At 41.1% G+C, this 24628-nt stretch overlaps 1 protein-coding gene across 1 annotated transcript in view; it reads left to right on the top strand.

Annotated features, from left to right (window-relative positions):
* Positions 1 to 14565, top strand: part of RNGTT (RNA guanylyltransferase and 5'-phosphatase) — a 354972-nt gene extending 340407 nt beyond the window's left edge. The window contains exons 15-16 of the mRNA XM_003797513.3: positions 10011 to 10134; positions 11968 to 14565. Coding sequence (XP_003797561.1) covers positions 10011 to 10134; positions 11968 to 12131 — 288 coding nt within the window. The 3' untranslated portion in view covers positions 12132 to 14565. The remainder of the gene's footprint in view (positions 1 to 10010; positions 10135 to 11967) is intronic.
* The last annotated feature ends 10063 nt before the right edge of the window (positions 14566 to 24628 follow it).

Here is a 24628-nt window from a genome sequence, read left to right as displayed (position 1 = left end):
CTCAGCCGAAACTTGAGCGGGAAAATGACTTTTTTTGTTTCTACATTTGTTGTCTATAGAGTACCAGGTCTTACAGTAGCTGGTGTGGCATGAAATGGCATTGTGGCATTAGAGAGGGAGACATGTATTTGAGGCTTGACTGTCCTAACTTTCTGGATCTGTGACTCTGGGTGAGATAAGTAACTACCCTTGTAACTTTGGTCTCCATGCCTATAGAAGGGCAGTAATGTAATTCCTACCTTATAAGATTGTGGTTTACATTAAATGAGATTTTGTATATAGATTATTAGTTTACAGTGCTTGCCATATTTATTTATATAATGATGCATTGTGTCAATGGTTTAAAAAATGGTTGATATTGCCTGACCAATAAAAAAAGTGTGTAAGAACTACTATATAAGTAACACACTTTGCGTTTTGGCTCAGTTAGAAACACAGCAGCAGTATGTCCCTCCTTTATGAATAGTAGGGTCTTTAAACCTTTCAATCAGACATTCAGCTATGGAAGGGAGCCAATTATTAATAAAAGGAAGCAGCTAAGTCACTTGTTCAGGATAGAGTCATAAACCCCAAAAGATTTCAGTAAAGGAACTTTTTTTGAAGTGCTGGTCTTAACAGTGTTTTTTAAAAGGTAATTTGACAAGTGTTTTACTTCCTCAAGTAGATGGATGCACGTTCTTAAAGTGAAATATATATCCGGGACCTACTTCAAGGTCTGACAATTAAGTTTGTGAAGTTGGCATCACACACTTATGTTGGCAGCACTGTACAAACAGCTCAGTAAGATGTCATAACTGTGGTACATCAGTGTCTCACAGGTGTGTTTGTGTGGACAGGTGGTGGTGTCTTGCTGAGTGGTGTTCATTATTGTTGCATGTTTTTGTGTGTGGTCCTCAGAATGTTGGTGTTTGAATTAGAGCAATGAACAAACATTTGTAAATTTTTTGTTAAACTTTGCAGGAGTGGAAATGAAACCAGGGACATGGTAGTCAATGTCATAAAAAAAAATGGCAGTGTACAAATGGATTACATGTTTTTCTGAGGGGAGAGAAAGCATCACTGTTGAAGAGACAGCAAGGCAAACAGTACTGAGCAGAAATGATGAAATATCACACAAGTTCATCTAATTGTGTGTCAAAATTTTTACCTGACTGTGAGAAGCATAGCAGACCAAACATACATCAATAGAGAAACCATTCAGAAAATCTTAACTGAAAATCTTGTCATGAGAAAGGCATATAGAAAAATGGTCCCAAGGTTGCTCACTGATGAACAAAACCAAGACCTTTTGGAAAAACAAGATAATGTTTTGAGCCATCTTATCACTGGTGATGAAACATAGGTGTAACCAATATGACTGGAAACACAGCATCAAAGTGCCCACTGGAAGTTAGCCAGTTCTCCATAACCAAAATATTTCTGTCAGTCCAAATCAAGAGTCAAAGCAATGTCATTAACCTTCTTTGATATCAAGGTATAATTTATTATGAATTTGTACCAAATGGAGTTTACTATTTAGAAGTGCTGAAAAGGATACATGAAAAAGTTAGACAAAAGCAAATTGAACTTTTTGTCAGCAACTCATGGCTCTTGCATCACAACAGTGCACCAGCTCACATGACAATGTTTGGGAGAGAAGTTAGTTTTTCTTTTTTAAATTTCAGGTCAATGTGAGGGTATAAACAACTAGGTTACAATATTTGCATTTCTTAGGTAGAGTCCGTCTAGTTGCCTCCACACCCAAGAGATGTGACAAATACCCTTACTTCATGGCAATTAAGAGGGAGCACACCAATCCCCTCCCTTTCTCCCTTCTCTCTCCTCTCCCCTTCTCCCCCCTTCTCTCTCCTCTCCCCTTCTCCCCCCTCTCTCCTCTCTGTCATTCCCCTCTCCCCAACTTGAATAGTTCCATCCAGGTTAATACAAAAGATGTAAAGTCACCATCTTTTTATGGCAGAATAATATTCCATGGTATATAGTTTTACACACACACACACCCCCACAGTTTGTTAACACATTCCTGAGCTGATAGGTATTTAGGTTGTTTCCATATCTTGGCAACTGTAAATTGAGCTTCAGTAAACAATCTAGTGCCAGTGTCTTTATGATAAAATTATTCTTTTTCTTCTGGGTAGATGCTTAGTAATGGGATTGTAGGATCAAACAGGAGGTTGAGGCTGGTCCGAAGGTAGTGAGTTATCTCACTTGATTGTTCACAGTCAGTTACAGATTGAACTCCATGTTCTACTCTTTCCCCCCTTCTCACTACTGCACTTGACTCGTCTTAAAAAACGAACAACAACAACAACAACAAACCCCAGGAGGTCTAAGTGAGTTCTATGAGAATTCTCCATACTTCTTTCCAAAAAGGCTGTATGATTTTACAGTTCCATCAACAGTGTTAAAAGTGTCCCCCTCTCTCCACATCCATGCTGGCATTTGCAGCTTTGGGACTTTGTAATATGTGTTATTCTCACTGGGGTTAGGCAATATCTCAGGGTGATTTTGATTTGCATTTCTCTGATGATTAGGGACAGTGAGCATTTTTTCATTATGTTTTTTAGCCATTTGTCTGTCTTCCTCAGAGAAAGTTCTGTTTATGTCTCTTGCCCAGATGGGATTGTTTGTTGGTTTTTTGTTGATTAATTTGAGTTCTCTCTAGATCCTAATTATCAAGCCTTTCTCGTATTCGTAAGATACAAATATCTTTTCCCATTCTGAAGGTTGTCTATTTGCTTTGATTGTTGTGTTCTTAGCTGTACAGAAGCTTTTCAGCTTAAGTAAGTCCCATTTGTTTATTTTTGTTGTTGTTGCATTTGCCACTGAAGTCTTCTTCATAAAATCATTCCTCAGCCTGACATCATCAAGAGTTTTTCCCATACTTTCTTCTAGGATTTTTATAATTCCATGTCTTAGATTTAGATATTTTATCCATCCTGAGTCAATTTTTGTAAGTGATGAAGGCTACAGGTCAAGTAGTCTTTTGGATGTGGTTATTCAGTTCTCCCAGCACCGTTTGTTGAATAAGGAACCTTTTTTCCAGTATATGCTTTTATTTGGTTTATCAAAGATCAGATGGCTGTAAGAGACTGGTTTCATCTCTTGGTTTTCTATTCAGTTCCATATGTCTGTGTCTCTATTTTTGTGCCAGTACCATGCTGTTTTAATCACTGTGGACTGTAATATAACCTAAAGTCTAGTAGAGTGATGCCTCCAGCTTTGTTTTTTATTACTAAGAATTTCCATGGCTATACAGATTTTTTTCTGGTTCCATATGAAATGAAGAACTATTTTTTCCAGTTTTTCAAAGTATGATGTTGCTATATTAATGGAGATTGCATTGAATCTATAAATTGCTTTAACAGTATAGACATTTTAACAATGTTGTTAATTCCCAGCCATGACCATGGTATGCTCTTCCATTTGTTAATGTCTTCTGCTATTTCTTTTCTTAGGGTTTCATAATTCTCTTTGTAAAAATCCTATTTGTTAACAGGTTTTTAGCCAGTAAACAAATAAGTGTACAGAAACACCCTCCCTACTTACTTGATCTACTTCAGTGACTTTTTCTTTTACCTCATAATAAAGGAAATTTTAAAAGGAAGACATTTTGACAACATTCAGGACAAGGTAATACAACAACAACAACTCTGGTGACCATTTCAAAGAGAGGATTCCAAAATTGCTTTGAATGGTAGACCAGGTGCTGGCGTTAGTGCATAGCTTCTTAAGGGAGTGCTTCAGAGATCACCATAGTGACATTTGGTGACTGTAGTGATATTCAGAACTTAATTTTCAGACCTTATATAATATAGTACTTTTAAAAGATTATTTTATTTATCTAGTAATTCAGACTTAAGCTGTTTATATTGTTCTGACACCACATGAAACACTTTTGTAATTCCATTTCATTTCTGCTTTGTTTATTTTCTCTGCCTTCATAAATACCAAAAAATGAAGTTATTTTAATAAAAATAAGATTTTTGTTTGAGTTCGTTTATTCAAGATATGATTTTAAAGTTCACCTTCTGTCACACTACAGAGGTAGAGCTTGGATTATCAAAAGTGAATTATAACCTCAGAAAAGAAAAAATACCCAACTTAGTTAAATACTATTAACATTTATAGTAACATATATTCTCCTTCTTCCCCTCTTCCCATCACTCTTCCTCTCAATAGTGGTTTTAAATTCTGACCAAAACAGGTGGTGGCAATATTTTTCTTAGCATAGCCTAAACTGTGAAGAATAATTTTGTTCTTAAAAAGTCCCCAGTAGAGGGCCCTTTGCACAAAAAGTGGAAACAAGTTAAAGATAAGATATAGGAGCCTACCATGCATTCCCAGTGGCCAAAACTGTAGTACTGTGAGTAACAAAATAAATGATGATAGTGTTTATTAAAAACCAAATAATAAAATAAATAGCCATGAGTCCATACTGATATAAATAAGTGATTAAATAGGGGAGAAGGGACAAATATTTCTTACAGAAGCCCAGATTATAATTATAGAAGGAAAGGAGGACACAGAAATTCCATTAGAACACCACAAGAGTAATTGCTGCATGCAAGATTCATGGTGAATGCTAAATTTCGTGAGCATGACTTTGAGAAGCGGATGCTTAGTTTCAGAGCATCTCCTGTAACAAATGCGTAATTTCTGTGCTGGTTTTAATAAATATCCACAAATTCTTTGCTACCCTTTCTTCCAGGAAGTGGGGCCTAATTTCCCTCTCCTTGAGTGAGGCTGGACATTGTGACCCACAACTAAAAGTGTATGGCAAGGAATACTTCTGACTTCCCGGGAGAGGAAGCTGGCAGATTGCACCTTGCCCAGGTGACAGGGCTTGCATCTCCAGCAGCACTTGTGCTGGTGCAGTGAGAGGGCACTGCACCTGTGTGGCATTCTTTCCAAATATCTGTGACCTCAGTCTAATCATAAGAAGACATTAGAAAATCCTAAATTGAGGAACACTGTGCAAAATATGTGACGGATAATCTGAAAGAGATTATGGAGATGCGGCACCAAAACACAGTGCTGCCTCCCAAACTGCATCCTGGACAGGTGCAGATGTAGTGGGGAAACTGACAGTCTGACTAAAGTCTATAGCTTGGTCACTTGTGTTGTGCCAATGTTCGTTTTTTAAGAGTTAATAAATACAGAGGGTGCCAGAAAAATATACGTATTTTAAGAGAGGTTAGATAACCTCTAGATATGTGTTACTTTTCAAAGTTGAATTGAAGGTACTGTTACTGGTCAAGTGTGCCTAGACTTGCTATGCACATCCATTCTGTCTGCAGGACACTTTGGGAATTATCAATTTCACTTCCAACAAGATCTCTTCAAATGTGTATACTTATTTTTGGCATCATGATAGGTAAACATATATACATTAGAGGAAGCTGGGTGAAGGCAATGCAGGTTGAGCATCATAAATTTAAAAATACAAAATCTGAAACTTTTTGAACAATGACGTGATGCTCAAAGAAAATGCTTGTTTCAGATTCCTGCTTTTTAGATTTAAAATGCTCAGTTGGTAGTATAATGCAAATATTCAAAAATCTGAAACACTTCTGGACCTAAGCATTTCAGATAAGGGATATTGAACTTGTGTGGAAGTTCTCTGTATTATCTTTACAACTTTTCTGTCAATCTAAAATTATTTAAAAATTAAAAGGGAGCAACTTCCTGATGGCATTCTCGGTCTAAGGATATACGTTATTTAAAGTGTCTTCAAAGCAAATTAGTTCAGAGAAATCACCTTCTCCAAAGTCTTTGTGTAGTATCTCTCTGAAAGAAAGATGAGCTCTTAATAACACAAATGAACTTTTACAGAGCACGGACAGTCAATTTTAGAACCAGAAGTGCATCTTTCCTTGTTTTATGCAGGTCAGTGCAGCCGACACTGAGTGTGTGTGCCTTTGTGACTTAGTGCATTCACCACTCAGGGTACAAAATGCATTCTGTGAAACGTGGCAGAATGGAGCAGCTGAGGCTTTGAGCCCTTCATTCCAGATATTATTTTTGAGCTGCTAATTTAAAATATTCAGAGATACTAGATCAGGTTTCATCTGACAATCTCTTAACCCCAGGGTATTGGTAGATTCAAATAACATAAAAATGTGGGACTCAGTAAGAGGAATACATAAAAAAAAAAGTTTTTCAATATGAATTATACTGTGTGTTGCTCTTTTTTTTCCAAAACCAATAAAACCTCATTAATTCAATGTAATTACGGGTATAGATATGAAATCCTGATTTATAAAAATTTTATTCTTTTTACTTTCAAGCTTTCGTTAGCTCATTAGCTCAAACTAAGATAGAGTTGATTATAGAATGTCCTCCACTGCAGTCCTGTTTTAGTAGTTAATAATATGTAATTGACTGACAATGATTATTGTCATAATAACAAATTGGAATTTGGATATCAGAATTAAATTTCTCTCCCATGTGCTAGTCATTCTTTTGTTACAACCATTGGTATAAATTGCCATTGGTTTGTGTACCTGTGAGAGGCACTATTTTTATCAATTAAATATATTTTATTGTCTAACCAAATGAGTACCTCTAGTGTGTCTCTCTTGGGAATATAACTGCTATGATCAATGAAGATCAATGTTCTTTACCGTGGAACTATATTAAAGTTGGTAGTGGCAGATGCATATGTTTTTTGGAAAGCTGTGTTTCCCAGATCTTTAATGCATGGCCAACCAGACATACAGATCATTAATAATACTACTTAATTGCTATAGTCAAATTGAGTAACACATAATTTATAGCAGTTCTGAAACTGAGACACTGCATGACAAAGGCAGCCTGCACACTGACTAGCAAGCTGTCCCTGGGAAACGCATGTGTTGTACTCCCTTGACAGCTGTTCTCAGAGTGCACCTTACTACATCATCATGGATGTCTTTAGTAAATTTACGCGGAAGATTTTAAAAAAAAAGAGCAATGTGTTTTGCTAAAGGAAATCAAAAAAGATAGAAATAAATACCATGCTGGTGGATTGGATGAATTAGTATTGTTAAAGTAGCCATACTACCAAAATCTTTTTGCAGATTCATGCAATCCCTATCAAAAACACCATGCTACATTTTTTATCAGAATAGAAAAATTATCCCAAAACTTATACGAAATTTCAAGGGACCTCAAATAGCCAAAACAATCTTGAGAAAGAATAAAAGTGGAGACCTTACAGTACCTGATTTTGAAACATACTTCAAATCAACAGTGATTAAGAAAGTATACTTAATTACTGGCATAATGGTAGCTACATAGACCAATGGCATAGAATAGAGAGCTCAGAACTAAAACCTTGCATATCTGGCCAAATGACGTACCACAAGGAGCCAAGACCATGCAGTGGGAAGGACAATCTCTTCAATAAACAGTGTGGGGAAAACACAGTCCACATGCATAAGAAATGAAGCTGGGTCTTTACCTTACATCATCAGATTAACTCAAAAATAAATTAAAGACCTAAAGCTAACTGTTAAACACTTGGAAGAAAACATCAGGGAAATCTTAGGACATTGGATTTTACTATCATTTCCTGGATGGGATACCAGAATTGCAGGCAACAGAATAAAAAATAGACTGCACCAAACTTAAAAATTTCTTCATACCAAAGCAACTGAGCAACAGCGAAGAGGCAACCTGAGAAGGGCTTAATAGCTAGAATACTCAGGAGCTTCTACTCTAAAACAGAACCAAACCAGATAACACGGTTTAAAAATGAGCAAAAGCCTTGACCAGATATTTCCCTGAAGAAGGCACACAGCCAGTAAGCACATGAAAACATACTCAGCCCTACTAATTATTAGGGAAATGCAAATCAAAATCCACACTGAAATAGCACCTGACACCTACCAAGATGGCCGTTATTTAAAAAAAAAAAAAAAAAAACAGAAAATAACAGGTGTTGGTGAGGATAGGGATAAGTTGGGAATCTTGTGCATTAATGATAAACATGTAGAATGGTGTGCCCATTGTAGAAAAGTAAGGATTCCTCAAAAAATTAAAAATAGAAGTACTATATCATCCAGTGATCTCATTTCTGGGTATTTACCCAGAAGAATTTATAGGATCTTAGAGATATTTGCATGCCCATGTTCATTGCAATATTATCCAAAGGATGGAAGCAACCCAAATGTCCATCAACAGATGAATGATGAAAGGAAGTGTAGTGTATATACCTACATACATCCACTGGAACATTATTCAGCCTAAAAAAGAAGGAATTCCCATCACATGCTACAGTGAATGAAGGACATTTTGCTAAATGAGTAATGCAGACACAAAAGGACAGATGGTTCTACTCATATGAAGTATCTAAAGTGGTCAAAATCATAGAAACAAGGTAATAAGGTAGTTACCTTATTTGGGAAGAGGGGAGACTACGAGGATAGTGGGCACAGAGTTTCAGTGTTGCAAGAAGAGACAGTTCCGGGGGCTGTTGCACAACAATGTGAATATACTTAAAGTGCACAGCACACTTAAAATGGTTAGGATGGTACATTTAGTGTTGCTTTTTCCCAGAGTTTTTATAAAGTAATGTATTATTGCCTAATTTTATATTCAGTTAACAGTTTTACTGATTGCCATGTGTTAGTCACTTTTATTTATTGTTCTTGCAATGACCCAATAAATTAGTAACTTCTTTCCCCATTTTGGAAATTAGAAAACGGAGACTAAACAGTTAAGAAACTTATTTCTGTTACACCTTACATATGGTGTAACCCAAACATGGTTCCCTAACCGAGTGAGTTGTCTAATACTTGGGTGTAGAGAATGTATCAAAAGTAAAAGGATGGTGCTTCTGTGCTCCAGCCCGGGGGCAGAGGAAAACTCTGGTCTCCATAAAAAAAGTAAAAGGAGTTATGTCCCTAGGAAGCAAGGCAGGGGAGTTGCGACTAAAATAATGAATATTAGAGAATAAATTCAGCAAGTTTGCTAAGTGAAGTCTCACCTCTTTGGCCATGTCTAGTTCCAGAACCACTGAATGAATTAGACCTGCCAGATTTGTTTAAAAGGCAGATAGTCCAGTTAAATGTTATACTTATTCTGGGGAAAAAAATATAATTTGAAAGTTCTTATGAAGACATTTGCTGCCTAATCTGTAAATTGAAAGCGTCTTTAAAAAATTTTCTTCACATTCCTAAGTGGCAGTGAATATGTGGGTAGAAAAATGAGAGCGTTTCAAATAATGCTAATGAAGTTAAATGATTGCAGTCTACCATCTTGTGAGAAAAAGTTGTTAGCTTTGAAAGATGAGGGCAGAATTAAAATATTACCATGACTGGCATTATATTTGAAAACTGCAAAGATAAGCTTGGGTTCCTATTTATGAAAACCATTCTCACAGCCTAGGTTCTGTAGTTACCATGGATACTTGTTAGCTCTGACGGAATATCCATATTCAATCATCCGAGGTGAAGAAGCCAAAAACCCACCAACTAAATTCAAAAGTAGCTTCATCTCTAAGTTGGCACTAGCTTAGAGATGGAAAAGGTGGATACCCTTAAGATTAGATTTTGGTAAAAAGCAAAATGTTTTAGGACGCACATCACCGGCATTTGATCCTAGTGTTTACTTTTTGTGTGTAACTTTTCTTTAACTAGTAAATGTAGTTTCTTAGGTTTGACATAGGAATTTAGGTGGTGAGACATTTCTGAACATCTATAAGAGCTAGGCGGTATATTTAGTTTTTGAAAGCCGTAGACGCACAGACAGTATTGAAGGCACTGGTCCCCATGGTAACATATTTGCATTTGGCCCAGAAGTGACTGTTTTCTGCTTAGTTTCTTTTAATTCCCATATATTGACAGTGGTTTTCACAACTATTTATAAAATTTTGGGTAAATGAGCTTGTATATGGGGAGGGCACAGCATATCTTCAGTTACAGAGGTATTTTTGGCATTACCTAATGTGTCTGTCACATAGTAGAAGCAAAAAACCAGAAAGCTTTTTCAAATGATTTGAATATTTTCTTCAATTCTCTTTGAAACAGGTGACAAAAGAGCTAAAACAGTATGACAACAAAATTATAGAATGCAAATTTGAGAACAACAGCTGGGTCTTCATGAGACAGAGAACAGACAAAAGTTTTCCTAATGCCTACAACACTGCCATGGGTGAGTGTGACAACCTACCAGTGCTTCCATGTTTAAAAAAAAAAAATTAAGGTGTTAGAGCCAAAATGTGCTTTGCTGTTTTGCTTGATGGGTCATAGAATCATCTGGACCTCCTCCTTGTCGATGGGAAGATGTGTCGGGGCTCCCGTCAGCTTGTGTGCCCTCCTCTCTAAAGAGCCTGCTCATCCCGTCTAGCCGGGAGAAGCAGAGAGGACAGGACGCTGGGCTGCACAAGTGGGGTTGATTGAACAACAACAAAAGCCATGATAATTTCACATCTATTTAAAACCATAAAAACCATTGTTTGGCAGATGGTAAAAGACAAAATTAGCAGGGGAAAATGTAATTTTCATCTCCTAAAATAGCTTTTCAAACAATGGAGAACAAAGTAAATGAAAACTGTTTAAAAGAAACAAATTGTGCTGTGCTGTACTTCCCGGTGTTCTTTGGGTACAATGTGAGTGCTTCGGGGATTCAGAAGAGTAAGTTTCTTTCATGAGGAACAGCACACAGCAGGTGAAGTCTGTCAGGTGTACTGCTGGGACCACAAAGATAAAAACCAAGATAGAGGTTAATAGAATTGGCTCGGCGCCTGTAGCTCAACCGGCTAAGGTGCCAGCCACGTACACCTAAGGTGGCGGGTTCAAATCCCCAGCCCGGACCCGCCAAAACAACAATGACGGCTGCAACCAAAAAATAGCCGGGCGTTGTGGCGGGCGCCTGTGGTCCCAGCTACTTGGGAGGCAGAGGCAGGAGACTCGCTTGAGCCCAGGAGTTGGAGGTTGCTGTGAGCTGTAAAGCCACGGCACTCTACCCAGGGGGACAGCTTGAGGCTCTGTCTAAAAAAAAAAAAAAAGTTAATAGAATTGTGTGCTTTTAAAGTGCTCAATCAGTGATGATGATAATATTACTATAAGTTTACAAGAAAATAAGTAGTTTAAAAGTTAGTCTTGTACATTAGGGCTTCTGTTGGAACTACCAATGTTCAAACAGGATGAATTCATTTCAAAAGTAGGAGTGATTAAGCCAGTGTCTTTTATTCCAGAACCACAGGTAAATACAGTTAAAAGGACTTGTACTAAATGTTGGTCACTTAAAAAAAAGATAAAGTAATATGGCCTGCCATCTTCAGTGAAGCCCTGTATTCAATAGGAATGGGGACGGTAGTGACGTTTGTCAGAGTGGACGTCTGACTGAGAATGACAGCAGTACCACAGTGCACAGCTTCTGGAGAAGTTTCAGTGGAACGTGGACTGTAGTGCCTGGTGCTGTGCTAGATTCAAATCCTATAAGGACTGTTTGGGAGGGATAGGACACCAAAGGGAAGACACGCTTATGACCCAAATACTTAGGCTCATGTATTTATTTGTAGAGGTACAGGTTTTAAGTATATGTATTTAAAGCAAATTTTCCTGATGAATTTTATATAGGTATATGCATATAGCTGTAAGTATATGCATGTTCTTCTACTAACACAGCCAGACTTGAAAATCTGAAAGAGTTACCTGGTAGATTGAGTATCCGACAGGATTTCTATACGACATAGCACAGATTAACCAAAAATGTATTTATCTTCACTTGAGTTATAATGTTTTTAGATGCAGTCTTCTCTATATTAAGTTTTGGCTTAAAATTACCACAATAAAGGGTAGCTACTGGGAAAGCACTTACTTTGGGTATGGAGAGGGAGGAGATTAGTGTGATGTGAAGTTTGTCACTCACATTGGTGAAGTGGACGTGGTTAGCATGTTGGAGTGAAAACCTGCCCATAAGCCTGTGGTCAGCTGCCCTAACTAACCCTCACATGAGACCGGTGTCCTGCTCTGTCCACAGCTGTGTGCAATAGCATCTCGAACCCTGTCACCAAGGAGATGCTGTTTGAGTTCATCGACAGATGTGCCATGGCTTTGCAAGGGCAGAAGCGAAAGCATCATCTGGACCCTGACGCAGAGCTGATGCCGCCACCACCTCCCAAGAGGCCGCGCCCCTCATCCTGAGACCCGCCCCCCACTGCAGGGCTGCCGGGAGAGATGAAGGAGGGAAAGTGCTGTTGCCCAATTTTTGTAGCCAGAGAAAATCCGAAAGTGAGTGTGGCTTGATATTGATACACATTTGGATTTTTTAAAAAAGAGAAAGGTATTGTAGCCAGCCTGTAAATACTGGTGCATTGGTCTCCTCAGGCTGCAGCACATCATGGACTTAAACGTTTTATTTGTATCTGATAAAGTCAGCCTTACCTTGGGGGATCTGAAGACTGAAATATCCAAAGGTTTAAACAAGATTAAAATCAATGAAAAAGAGGCCTTGTTTACATATGGATAACTTTCACATTTATAAAGTTAGTGATCTGGAACTGTGAGCACATAAAACACCGTACTTTTTACAAGTTATGTTTCAACTATGGCAAATTTTTCTTTTAAAAAAATAGGCCAAGGCATTAAACATTCTTGCTATCATTTATCATGGATTTCATACATTTCTGAGATTCCCATATTCAAGAACAAATGACAAGTTTGTTAATGATTGTACTATATTAAACAACTTGGTCTGGTTTATATCATTTTAAGGAGTTTTTTTTGTAAGTGAGTGTAAAAGTAAAAAAGTAAAGCTAAATTTTTGTGAATTGCATTGTTTCTAAAGGATGTACTTTGAGTATTTTCATCTGTCTCTGTTGTTTAACCTTGATATCAGATATTCACTGTGCCCATTCTGGCAGTGGTTTTGAGTTATTTCATGGAACTTGGATATACACCACCAGGTTTTTTGTGTTGTTTTCCTGGGAGACTTTTCTTTATTGCAAATGCCAGAGCCACTTCTGCTTTACCTCAGTGGTACCAGCACATTGTAAATTACATTAAAACACACAACTCACTGTGATCCATGGGAGTGGTAGCAAATACAAATGATGTTGTGTTAGTTCCCTGGAACAAAACAGCAAAAGAAATGCCCGTTGACTCCTTTGAATAGAAGATGATGTCAGCGGAGTCGGGCACAGTCATGAGGGTGCCATCCTGCTGCTGACCATGTGCCAAGGCAGGGTGCGGACACTTATAGGAGCTGAATATCAAGAAAACTAAGACATTTATTTTCAAAGCCAGAATTCTATCTCTGTTCTATTCTGGGGATATTGTTTCTGTTATACATCTGAATTTTAAAATTTTTATTGACAGATAATGAATTTGAACGGCAGCTAATTGGTCATCTGACATTTTTGAGAAACTATGATTGGTTTATGAAGGAGCTCTGAGAATTATCAACTGATTAGAGGCAATATATTTATTTTTAGAGGGACAGGTTTTAAGCATATGTATTTAAAGAAAATTTTCTTGCTCTGAATTTTATATAGGTATGTGCATATATATGCAAATGTGTGCAGCAGTGTATGTTCTTCTACTGACACAGCCAGACTTGGAAATCTGAAAGAGTTACCTGGTAGACTGAGTATCCAACAGGATTTCTATACGACATAGCACAGATTAACCAAAAATGTATTTATCTTCACTTGAGTTGTAATGTTTTTAGACGAAGTCTTCTCCTGCTTCTCTATATAAAATACTAGTCAAGCCTGGCTTTTCCCTTTGTTGTTCCCAAGCTATGTAATGTATAGTGAATTTATTCAAAATGCTATTTTAATGTTTTTTTCATGAGTACTTATGTGTGTTTGGGTACTAAAGGGATTAAAACACCTGACTGCCGCAATGACTAGTGAAAGAGGAGAAATGCTCAAGGTTTCACAGAGACCTTTGGAAACAAAATGGATCTTAAAAAAAATAAAGCCTATGCAACTCCAAACAGGCTGAGCCTGCCTGCCCAGGACGAGTGCCTTAGCTTGGCACGTCACTTTCTGCCAACCTGGGCAACAGCAGAGCCCTCTGCAGATAGGAAAGCAAACGTCACCAGTGATTTTTAATGGCATTAAAGTGTTTATGGTAATTGTAACCTTTTAAATGTGTTATGTGAAAGAGCATCTCACTTTTAATACACCTAGATATTGTCTCCCTGTCATTATGCATTTTAGCAGCATTTAATTTTATTAGTGTATCCTTTTCTTTTTGATTATAGTGGAGTATAGTAGTCGGCCTTCTAAGTAGATCCCACTAGCCCTGAACACACTGCCCTCTGCAGTACCATAAGAAGTCACGTGACGGTTGGGGAGAAGTGCAGACTTTGGACATCAGGAAGAAAACATTTTTCTCTTTTCAGCTCACTCCACAATAGCTATTTTCTGAGGCTGAAGTTGTTTAGACAAGAATAAGAAAACTTTGCTTTCTTCATTACCACATGTAAAGCTTTTGCTTTTGGTTAGGAAAAGGTGTAGATGACTCTGCTGCCTGGACAGGTGCATCTACTTTCCGTGAACTGCTCAGAGAATGTCAGGACATTCCTTTACTTGTGTGTCCGTGGCTACTATAATAAAACTATCAATTTAAAGTAACAGAAGTGTACCTACTTTGTTTACTGGTGATACTCGTGTCCCTTCTGTTGCTGGCATCAGATACTGTCTGTCAGCCATGCCCAGTATAATTAGTTGGTTTTGTTGCACTCTAGAGATTAGCTTAAAGACTTGGAAATCCTCTGTTTTTCTTTCTGAGAAACAGAGAAATTTGATATTGGGGAGGGGTAGTTTGAGCTTTTTATTTTTGAAGGGTAGAGAAATAGGGGAAAGCACATTTTAAAAAAATATTTCTGGTCATTTGTCTCATCTTAGCCATCTACTATATGAACAGATATTCTAATTATTTTTAATGCATTTAGTTTTTAAGAATACTCACCAATAAATACTCAGAAATGATGAAGTAATGAACTGCCAATTTTTTTGTTGACTCTGCATTTTCGTAACATGGAATTAACCTTCTTTAAGCCAATACTTTGTAAATTTCTCACATTCACAGGGTAATTCAGTGTCACCCTTATCAGATACTCACCAAGTGCCTAAGATTGTCCTAAACACAACTGTGCAATCCTGACAGGTACAGTTACTATCCTCACTTTATAGATGAGGAACGTGAGACTAAGTTGTGAGCAGAGACCCAAACAGGTCTTTCTATTTCAACGCCTAATTTTTTATGCAGTTCTCTTCCAAAGGCTTCAACACCTTACCCGGTGGACAACTGCCTCAATGCCAAGGGTCCCAGACTATGTAAGTCATTTATCACATGCTAACAGGGTAATAGATGTCAAGCACCTTTCTCCAACATAAGGAGATAAAATTGAGAGCATGAGAGTAAATACATTTTTAGAACCTATGTAACTAGTTATTCAACAATGTTTAAATATAGCTGCCATGGAGGGAAGTTACATATTCTCATTAAGATACTAAATTCCAACGCTACAGTGGTTAAGTGACATACAGCACTGACATTGTCCTGCTAGTTGCGTAGCAAGCTGGCTGTTGACTCTGTAGCCAGGCCATGTTCCCTCGCCCACAACGGGGACCACTGTGCACAGTAACTAGTGGCAGAGGGCCTCAAAGCAGGGGACAGCCAGATTTCTAGATTGCACATTTCAAAAAATCAGTGGATGGTTCTGGGGTTGCCAACTGTTTTGCCAAATAAGAGCATTAAGAAATATTATGTTGCTATCACTTAATAAAATTAAGGAACTTTTAACATCCAAGCAGAAAGTAGGATGCATTGTAGAAAAACAGGCTTTTATGCAGGACAAAGTTTTGTTTATGAAAGATTCAGCACATTGTCCTTTGCTTCTGTATTCTATCCCAAACTGGTGAAAACTTTTTCAGGGACTAGAGTTGGGATCATTGCATAGGTGAGATTCCAGTCAGGGTTTTGTAGGTAGAGAGGAGAGCATGGGAACCTTCAGAAAAGCAGCGGCTCTTGGTTTAATAACTAAAGAGCATTTTCATAACTGCCATTTACCATAGTAAATTATTTCACAGTGGTCAAGTATAGGGATTGATTATATTATGCCCTTATGACATAGGTGTATAGGTGAAAAATGCAATTATCCAAATGCTTAAAAATAGCCGAAGAGAATGAAACCCCCAGATATTTGAGGTGCAGAGAGAAGGATGGCCAAATACAACAGGAACCAGAACAGCCAAGAGGCACTAGTCTCCACAGCTTTGAACTTGGCATACAGTCTATTTTTCCTTTCAATCACTCCCACCAGGGTGATCTTCAAAACTTCAAACATGCTCCTGTCTCATGCGTCTTCACTCCAGTGAGAGCCCCTCCGTGCTCTGCCAGCTCTCAGGCTCGCACCTTCCCTGTGACACAGCCAAGTAACACTTGGCTAGGCCAGAAATCTCCACACATGGTACTGCTGCTTCTGCCTGAATCTGCAGCCCCTCATCTCGGGATGGAGGCAGCCATCTTCCCACAGAGACACCCTGGATCTCAGTCTCACACTGTAGCTCAGAAGTCTCCCTTGGTCCTCTCAAACCACGTGGCAGAGGGACCGCTTTGTGACCCACTGCATGGAGTTTGGCAGTAGTGGGCACTCAGTAGAGATCAGGGCACAAGAGGTTCAAACTCCCATTTGTACTTCTGCCCGCCTCAGTCTAGCCAGGCCTGGATATAATTTCCCGTTACTCAAGCCTTCTCATCATGGGAAGCACTGGTGACCCCTCTTGTTTCTACACAGTTTCTTCAGAGGCCATGTGTGATATTTAACCTGTGTTTAACCCTGATTAGAAGCATCTTGTCTGTTGCAGCCTTTTGCAATGAGAATGAGTACTTCTGAGGGACACTTCTCAGCAGGAGGGATCTTGAGAAGTGCTCTGGTCTCCATGCTGCAGTGTGCTCTGGGGGAGGTGGGAGGGAAAAATTGTTTTTAATCAAGTACTTTTTAGTGCAGTTTCACTGAACTTGCCATTTCTTAAACTAGAAGGCGCCTTCTCTGTACCTACCCATTCTCACCCAATCTCCAATGTTTTCAAAGAGAACACTTTTGGTAACTGTTGAGGTTTTTCAGTTAGTTTTAAAAATAAATTCAAGTCCATGATTCCTTAGTGTGAGCTGTTGTTTCTAGCCTTGCCTTTTTTGAGTGGAAAAGGCAAGTGAAAGATACTGTTCTTTTTGCTCCTACTAACTCCCAGGATCTAAAGGAATAAGCAACTTCACAGTTTCTACTGAAGTCCTGTTTCCCTTCTGAACGCTGTCAGGGAGGCCATGCAGAGTGGTGACCTACAGTGTTAACACAGCACTTGCCAGCAGGGAGGACTACAGAGGTCCAGTGAGCAGCACTGCACTCCTGTATCTTGAAAATGTTGCATGTAGATAGAAACACACCTGCAAATACCACATGCAGTTGGGGTAGTGGAGCACATGGGAGGTGTTTGTTCCCCTTGAGGGAGTTGCCGGCAAGTGGGGCAAGGTGGGACAGACAGGGTTGAGAAGGAGAAGGGGGAATAGCTGTGATCACTGCATCTTAAAACTGGCCAACGGTGATTTCCCTCTGGCCACTGCCCCATTTCTTGGTCCTGTGTCCCACAGAGTTCCGTGAAGGAGCTGATTGTATTTGCTCACTCCCCATCCTTTCCTCCTTGTCTCTTTTGAACCCACTACACAGGCTGTCATCTCCATGAGGACTGTTCCCCTTGACAGGCAAATCACTGTCCTCAGCCTGTCAGCGGTATTTGGCAGCTTCCCACTCCCTCTTTGAGAGCTTTGGCAATGACGATTCGGTGACAGTTTGTTCATGACACTGACCAGTCCAGGCATGTGCACACGTAATGTTTTCAAACAAGTCAGACTCCAGCCCCCTTGGTGAGCCCTGTTTGCATGTGGATTCCAGGCCATTAGGCCCTTGGTTTTCCTCCTTCCCACGGCTGCTAGTTCTCTCTCCCTTGCTGAGCCCTGTTCTCCTTCCCAACTTGTAAGTGACCCAAGCTCAGTCCACTGACCGCTCTCTCCACTCTAAGTGACCTCTCCTGATCTCTGAACATGAATACCTTCTAGACACAAATACTTTCCAAATTTGTTTCTAGCCCAGATCTGTCTCTTGAATTCTAGACTCAGATATATAGCTGGCAGCCTGACACTTCACTTGGGTGTTTAATAGTCCCCTAAATTGACACGCCTAAAACTGAGCTCCTTCCTCCTCCAATAAACTTCTTCCCACAGCCTTCCTGTACAGCTTAGCTGATGGCAATTGCATTTTTCCAGTTGCTTCTGAGTCATCCTTGACTCTCTTCTCTCTCTCAGACTTCACAGTCACATCGCCTATAGAAACAGAGCTGGGACATGACAGCGGCCGGCTCATCCAGCAGCTGGCCGGTCCCTCTCCTGAACTGCCGCAGCCATTGCTAGCTGTACCCCAGGTCCCACCCTTGTCCCTGCAGCCCCTTGTCTAGTCTCCCACACAGCTGTCAGTGTCAAGACTTTTAACAACATGTCACTCTGCTACTAAGAACCTTCCAGTGCCTTTTCCCTCATTCAGAGTAAGATCCTGGTGCAGACCCCAGTCTGCATGGCCCTGCACCCCCTGGCCCAACTCCCCTCTGACCTCGTCTACTGCCCCCTCATTCTCTGCTCATCCAGTCGGGCTCCTTCCCTGTTTCTCCAGCTTGCCAAGCAAGTTCCCACATTAAGGACTCGGAACTCTCTTTCTCTCTACCTGTAATGCTCTTCCTCAGATACCCACAGAGCTCACGTCGCAATTCACTCAGGTCTCTGGACAAACATCATCTCCTCGAAAAGGTCTTTCTGACCATCCTATAAAAACTGTCAGTGCCGCCGCCACCGCCTCTCGCCCCACCCTGTCTTCCCACTGCCATCGTCCACTATCTCAGCCCGCCCTGTCTTCCTGTCAGCACTTTGGCCCCGCCATGCAGGCTGATGTGTCTAGTCTCCATTGTGAAAGTTCCCTGAGAACTTAAAGTTTATTTCATTCATGGCTGTATTTCCAGTTCCGAGGCCAGTGTGGCAGATAGTATAGGGTTAAACGAATATTCTGGAATCTATGCATGGAACAGGTTATGTAAATAGACTAGGGACAGAGTGTGAAGGGGTGTCTGGCTGAGAAGGCAGCCTACATTTGATCAGGAATAAGGGCCATTGCTTTGTGAGAGTAATCTGGTAATAACCTGTCTAAGGGGGCAGAAGGAAGAAAAACAGGTGACAGGCTACTTGGGAGGCCGTGGTCACAGTCCAGATGACAGGGGACCCAGCCCAGGGTAGCATCTACAGCAGAGCAGGTGGGTGAGCAGCACTCAGGAGGGAATGTTGCCAAAAGTCGGCAGTCAGTTGAGAAGCCAAGGCTACCCTGAGGAGTCTGAGTCTTGGTGGGGAAAGGGCAGCTCTTCAGCTCAGGGGCTGGGAGAGTAAGCTCAGGGGCGTGGAGCTTTGCAAAGAGCAGCAGGATCTTGGAGCTAGAGCTCATGCTGGCAAGATGTTACATTTGTCTACACACAGATAGGGAAACGCATGAAGGAAAAAGGGTCAGGGACCCCACCAAAAGAAAGCAAGGCATCAAGAGATAAAATTGAGAAGGGGAAAAATGAAAGTCCAAGTAAGAAGAGGCTCAAGAAACTGCTGTCCCAAGGCTGAAAGAGAAATGTTTCCAGGTAAAGGAAGCAGAATAGTTCTGACTGCTGCAGCAAAGTCCTGGAGAGCATGGACTGAGAAAAGGACCTCGAAGCTGGTTGCTGAGTATGCTGCGAAAGCGTGATGTAGGTGGATGGGAGCAAGGAAAAGACGAGAGAAAATGGGAAAGATGGAGGTGATGGGCTTGGGCTTCTGTCTGTGCTGACAGATGAGTTACGTGGGTGTGACAGTATTCCCAGGGGTGGTGATTACACAGGGCACTTCACTTGGTGACAGGAGGAACTAACTGTCTAGAGCTTCCCAGCTACTGTTAGGACACATACTGTGTTTAATCCTCTCAGCCCACCTTGGAGATAAGGTCTGGACCATGGCCTCCAGCCAGAGGACACCTCTGGGCTGCTAAAGGGGAGCACGCCAGGCCCCTCCAGGCAAGTTCCGTGACCAACATCAGATACACGAGGCATCCAACCCTTGGAGACTTGCTGCTGAGCACCCAGCCCAGGATGGTGACAGATGAGAAAGGGATGTCTGGGAGGCTGAGGGCGCTAGTGGGTGGCACTGAGCCTTTGCCATGTGACAGATGACTTTGAAGGCATTCATTCTAGTCATTGGGAGACACACTTAACAGTGCACGTGCATTCTGCACATCAAGGCCTCATTGCTACTTGATATAGTCTCATTGGATTACAAATCTATGCATTATCACAAGAAACGTCAATGAGAAATCGTAAGAAATTTGTGTGTAGGGCGACACTTGTGGCTCAGTGAGTAGAGCGCTGGCCCCATATACTGAGGGTGGCAGGTTCGAACCTAGCCCTGCTGGTCAAACTGCAAACAAAAAATAGCCGGGCGTTGTGGCAGGCACCTGTAGTCCCAGCTACTCGGGAGGCTGAGGCAAGAGAATTACCTAAGCCCAAGAGCTGGAGGTTGCTGTGAGCTGTGATGGCACAGCACTCTACTGTGGGTGCCAAAGTAAGACTGTCTCTTAAAAAAAAAAAAAAAGAAAGAAATTTGTGTGTAGAAAAGAGAAAAAGTTGGTTCTTTAAATATAATTTAAACTGCTAACACTTTTGAAAGGTTGCAAAAAATGTTTTAATTTTTTTATTCCCAACATGAGCAAAATTTCTCACTGATAGTGACAACTAAGAATTTGAAGAGATTGTCATTAAAAAGTTTAAGTTGGGATGTGAGAATAGCCATTTGAAACATTCAATCTGATGTGGAAAAGGCATGTTCATGGAAGCAGGCTCAGGTTTCTCACTGAGCATTTTGAAAGGATTTTATTTTAATGTTTATACAAAGCCACATCTTCCCTGAGACTTGGTATTTTACTTTTTCTTATCACAATTATATAAAGAAAATGTAGTGGACTTTGCCCTTCAGTACCTGTGGATAACCTAGGTCTCCAGTTTACCCCGGGTGTCATCATCTGTGTTTGCTGTGTCATGAAAAGGACTGGGAAGCATTGATTGTCCTGATGGCTCAGGGTTGGAGAGTACCAAGGTGAGGACAGACGAAGGTGGGAGGGGAGGGGGCTTTTGTCTAGACTGGGTAAGAAATCTGGCACAGAGCTGGCTCTGAGGAGCTGAGAGCCAGGAGCAGAGCATGGCAGGGTACCTGTCTGGTCCATTTTCTATTGCTTAGAACACCAGGAACTCGGTAATTTGTAAGGAAAAGGAAGTTATTTTTTACAGTTATGGAAGGTGAGAAGTCCAGGGTCTTGGGGCCCCATTGGGTGAGAGCTTTCTTGCTGATAGGACTCTCTGAAGAGTCCTAAGGTAGAGCAGGGCATCTTGCAGCAGGGGTTGATGCACTGACGTGCAGGTCTCTCCTCTCTTTTCACGCCACCGCCACTGCCCTTCCCATGATATCCCATTAATCCATGCCTGGATCAGTCTCCCCATGACAGCAGCACTCTTACAATTTGATCACCTCTTAGGCCTCACCTCTCAATACTGTCACACTGGGGACTGAGTCTCAACATGAGTTTTGGAGCGGACATATATTTAAACTCCATGGTTTAAATAAACCAAACAGAACCATTTTCCATCTTTCTTATGCTTGACTTTCTTTGCTGCCTCACCATAGGCATCAGGACTTTTTTGTTATACGTGATGGAAGAGCACACTCACCTGCTCTAGGTAACTGAATGGTCCAGAAGGCAGGCACGACTTCAGGTGTGACTTGATCCAGGAGCTCTCCACCTCTCAACTCCTGTCATTATTGGCTTCTTCTCAAGCTTGGTATGCTGTTCATTAGACAGGAGAAAAGTCACAAGCAGGATGATGGCCAGAGGGAGTTGCAGAGGAGTTAGCTACTTCCTTGGCCTTGACCACCTCCTGGGATCTTCCCAGTCAGAAAAGTATGAGACTGATTTTGAGCTGGAAATAACCTTTGAGAGCATTTGGTCACATTTTACAGGTGAGCACAGGGAGCCCCAGAAATGTTAGGTCACTTTAATAGGTCCACACAGTTGGGCCTCCAACTTTCTGATTCCCAGCTCACTGACAGGATTCCCTGTGGAAATAAAGATGAGGATGAAAACAAATTCCAGCAGGTAGACAGTTTGATCTCCACCCTCTTCTCATCCTGGAGCCTGAACAGGCATCTGCACATGAACACCACTGGGGACACTGGTGCATGCTTGCACCTTCAGGACTTGGGAGTTTATCTGAGGTGACAGGGAGACCATAGGAAATATGGATGTGTGCTCAGAGTTATGTAAACTACAGCACACATCTACTTAGAAAAGTTTGATTTTGATTGCCAAAGAAGGCAAACATCTTAAGATGAAGTTGAGCTATCTGTGGGTAGGATGTGAAACCGCCCATGGGTATATCACATCAGAAATGATGTGTGAGTTCTTCCAGTCCCTCACTCAGAGACGATGAACAGATTTAACTGATGTGTTCTAAAAATAAATAAATAAATAAAATCTGCTTTGAGCTTAAAACCAAGTATAGAAATTTCTGGGGTTTTTGGTGGGAGAGTGGGGAGGAATGGTAGAGGGAGGGTGAAGTGAAGGATGGTAGAAAAAAAATTTTTACAGTGTAAAAACAAAGTTACAACAACCCTGCTGTTTAAGCTGTGAGCATTTCTACTGGAAATAAGGAGATGACTGAAGGTCACAGAAACATGGGTGGCTTGGAACAATTTATGAATGGTAGTTATAAATTTAGATCATCACACATTTGCCAAGGATATTCCTTCTGTAGAGCTGAAAACCATGACGAGAGCCTGACCACCCCTTAAACCTGGAGTCTTGATAACAAAACAAAGCCAGCGGCGATGGTTCGGATTTAGAGGTGACATGTGCCTTCTAGAGTAACCACGTGTGAACACAGCCTGGCTCGCTGAGCCCCAAGTGTTCTTGCTTCCTCCCCAACTGCCCCCCAACCCCTGTGAGCTGTGAGTCTGGGGGAGGAGTGTCGCTGCGGCCTCCAGCAGTTATACCCACTGCAAGGCCGGGGATGGTGTCAGTCCCTCCTTGGGACACGTCTGAGCTTGCACTTGTTATATAATGGGGTTTTCTGCACAGAAGCAGAACATCCTTGATAAGGCATCCGGCATAAAAATAGGCAACTTGTTAAATGCATGTTGTTGTGCTAGTCTCTCTGTAACCCCCTGCTCTTTGGAGTTTATTCTCTTAGTTCTCTTTGTCTTTTTCAGAAAAGAGATTTAATGTGTTACTGTGGTGCAGAAAATCAATGCTTTGAAATCAATGGTAATTTTTCAGGCTCTTTAAAATTATTTACATGGCCAGCTAAGTCTGCTGCTGAGAGAAACAGGCAGTCTTGCTGCAGAGGAAATCTTCAAGTTTGAGACATCGCCGCTGCAGTATCTGTGCAGCTTTTCTTCGTAGAACCTGGACACTATGTCAATCTCGTGGCACAGTCTAGGCATGCTATGTGTGACCCGGTCAGGACCGGAAACCTTGCATGTGTGGAGCCGGAAAAGATGCTTTGAGAGCTCACAGACCCGTGTGTGTCTGGCCAGGTGTGAGGGTGTTACGTGGGGTGACAGCAGATGTCACAGCTGCAGGGATGAGTGGTGGCTGGTCCGAGGCAGAAGACTGACTTGAGGCTGTGAAATGCTATGTGGGCTCAGGAGAGGCCCAGATGATCTTTGGTCAGCTTTGAGAAAGTAATTCCTAGAGGAAGGGCCATCAGCACAGCAGGTCTTGCAGAGGCTGTAGAGACAACGTCCAGTGTGGATACACGGCCAGTCTATTACCCTCCCTGCAGCAGCATCACTCTGTGTGCAGGGTGGTAATGGGGGTGGGCACAGAGAGTTTAAGTGGCTGGTCAAGGTTGTGTGGCCAGGAAAAGGTAGCACTGAACCCCTTGTTTCTTTCTGCACGTGGCCTTGTGGTGGCAATTGCCATGGGTCTTCAGGCCAGGAGATGTGAACAGAGATACACTTTAGGAGACTCATGAGAGCAGGAGTCCAGAGACACTGACTTCTGCATGCTCAGGGCTGGCACCTTGGTAGACCTTGAAAAAGCAGGAGACACAGTTCTCCTAGTAGAACTTACCCCAAGCAGGAGAAGATAAGACAGGTGGTGTGAAAAGCCTGCAAAATGCTTTGCAGCCCCCCCCCCCTTGAAAGTTATTTTGTTTTAGGAGGGAGGGGGACTGGAGGGATCACTTCTGAGGTTTATCTTACAGGGGTTCAAGTGAATCTTTCTAAGAGTAGAATGTGAACGTTTTAAAACAATAACTGAGAAAATGACATGAAGGCTGTGTTGACCAGTTTGATGGAAGTATTTCGGATTGTGTGTGAAAACCCCACACTGTACCCCAGAAGTGCATTAATGTATATAGTTACCATTCAATAAAAAAAAAAAGAAAGTGACAAATAAAAAAAAAAATGCTTTGCAGCAGCTTATGAGCTGAAAGGTTGTTGATCTTGTCTGTCACCAGCTTTGGTGTTCCTTCCTCTGAAAGGCCTGAGTTCTTTTGATGCAAAGCTAACCCCTTGTCCTACCT

This window comes from Otolemur garnettii, unplaced genomic scaffold, assembly GCF_000181295.1.
Source record: "Otolemur garnettii isolate 467f Iridium unplaced genomic scaffold, OtoGar3 scaffold00118, whole genome shotgun sequence".
Lineage (NCBI taxonomy): Eukaryota > Metazoa > Chordata > Mammalia > Primates > Galagidae > Otolemur > Otolemur garnettii.
This window is presented reverse-complemented; position numbering and strand designations above follow the sequence as displayed.